At 50.2% G+C, this 1,617-nt stretch overlaps 1 protein-coding gene across 1 annotated transcript in view; it reads right to left on the bottom strand.

Annotated features, from left to right (window-relative positions):
* The window catches only part of PODN (podocan), a 24,648-nt gene that overhangs the window by 18,560 nt on the left and 4,471 nt on the right, over positions 1-1,617 (bottom strand). The window contains exons 2-3 of the mRNA XM_009993585.1: positions 1,534-1,614; positions 78-171 (exon numbers count right to left, since the gene is read on the bottom strand). Coding sequence (XP_009991887.1) covers positions 78-171; positions 1,534-1,614 — 175 coding nt within the window. The remainder of the gene's footprint in view (positions 1-77; positions 172-1,533; positions 1,615-1,617) is intronic.

Raw genomic sequence — 1,617 nt, 5'->3', positions numbered from 1 at the left:
GCTGTCCCCTGCCTCACTGCACCTCCTGGTGCTGTCAAGACACAGGCTCTGGCCATTTCACAGCTCTGAGGGCTTACCTTTTGAAGTTAGCCTGTTGTTTTGCAAATTGAGAGTTTCCAATCTGTAAAGACGAGCAAGCTCTTCTGGAAAGATTTCTTCTATCTGGTTATTCTAAAAAAATGGAGAATATTAATCATCAGCAAAGTAATCCGAGAAGGATCGCAATAAACCCAGACTGTGAACTGCAATAAAATTTGAAAATCAACCCACCACGTCAACTCGTTGTCAACAGATTTCTCTCCATAATGTGCCAGACTCAGATACCAAAACCAACACATCCAAACCCAGCAGCACTGGAAAGCCTGACCCCAGTTTTGTAGCATGTGCTTATCCCCAGAAACACACAGCTGGTAGCACACAGGGAGTAGGATTATGCCTGGCAAGGCCTTTAACCCATCTGCCACAGCCAAACCTTGTAGCTGCTGCAAAGCATTTACTACAAGGTTAGCACTGTGGATTTCCAAGTTTATTACTTCTCTTATTTATGTGTTGTTTTAAAACCAGCTTGTCAGGGGCAGGGAGAGTTAAACTGGGCTGACTTTCTCTGGATTTACTCCTAGGGGTGACTGCCATCTGATCCCCATTCACATGCTGACTAACATTTAGATCATTAATGAGTGATTCCAGTGTTTTAGCATCTAGGGGACCAGACAAGGACCCACTGTGCTGGAAGCCAAGCTAATACACAGAAAGTGGCAGTTGCTGCTCAAAAAAGCTTCCTTGCTTTTGGCAGTAGAGGCAGAAGTCATGGCTGGCCATGGCTGGGACAGATCTGCTGAGGAAGGTGCCAGCTTACATGACAGGTTTTCTAACTATGCTGCACTTCGATAGCAAGCTTTGAACAAAACCTACAGTTCATCCTTTGAACCAAGCTGGCAAATGGGAGCCATAAAAAGAACACAGTTGGTTAATGGCCAAAGCAGCATTATGTCTGGAACCACTGCAACCACTCAGAGGAGGAACAGCAATGGGGCTACCACGCTCCAGCCCTGCCCATGTCCTCATGTGTCAGAGCACAGGCAGGGAAGGGATGCCTGCCCAGCTGCTGGTTGTAGGGATCACTTAACTAGCAGCAGCACATGGAAAGCTGCTGACAAGACCGCTGGACTGTTGCTTCCACCTGAAGTTTGAACCTCACATTCTTACATGCCCTTGTCCTGAGAAGACATGGCATCTCTGCAGGCATGACACTAGTTTCCTAGCTAAAACAACCCAAGTCTCCTGCCCACAGGTAGCCCAGCAAGCGTGGCACCAGCTGTCTGGGTGTCACGGGCAATGCCACAGAGTGTGACAGACACCTGCTCCTCTCTGAGCCCAGGTGCTGCAGGGAGGCCGGGCTGGGGGCCCTGGCTGGGCACCTGCTGGAAAACTTCTCATTAACGAAGAAGCCGCTTAGCCCGTGCTCTTCAAAGACCCCTCAAAACGAAAGGCCTCCACCAGAAGCAGCGACTACTTCTCGCTCAGCCCCCTTACCTGCAGGGAGAGGTGGTTGGTCAGCTCGGGCAGCAGCAGCGGGAACTCCTTCAGGTCGATGCCGCCGCAGTCCACGACGCCCTC

The sequence above is a fragment of the Chaetura pelagica genome, unplaced genomic scaffold (assembly GCF_000747805.2).
Source record: "Chaetura pelagica isolate M959 unplaced genomic scaffold, ChaPel_1.0 scaffold433, whole genome shotgun sequence".
NCBI lineage: Eukaryota > Metazoa > Chordata > Aves > Apodiformes > Apodidae > Chaetura > Chaetura pelagica.
This window is presented reverse-complemented; position numbering and strand designations above follow the sequence as displayed.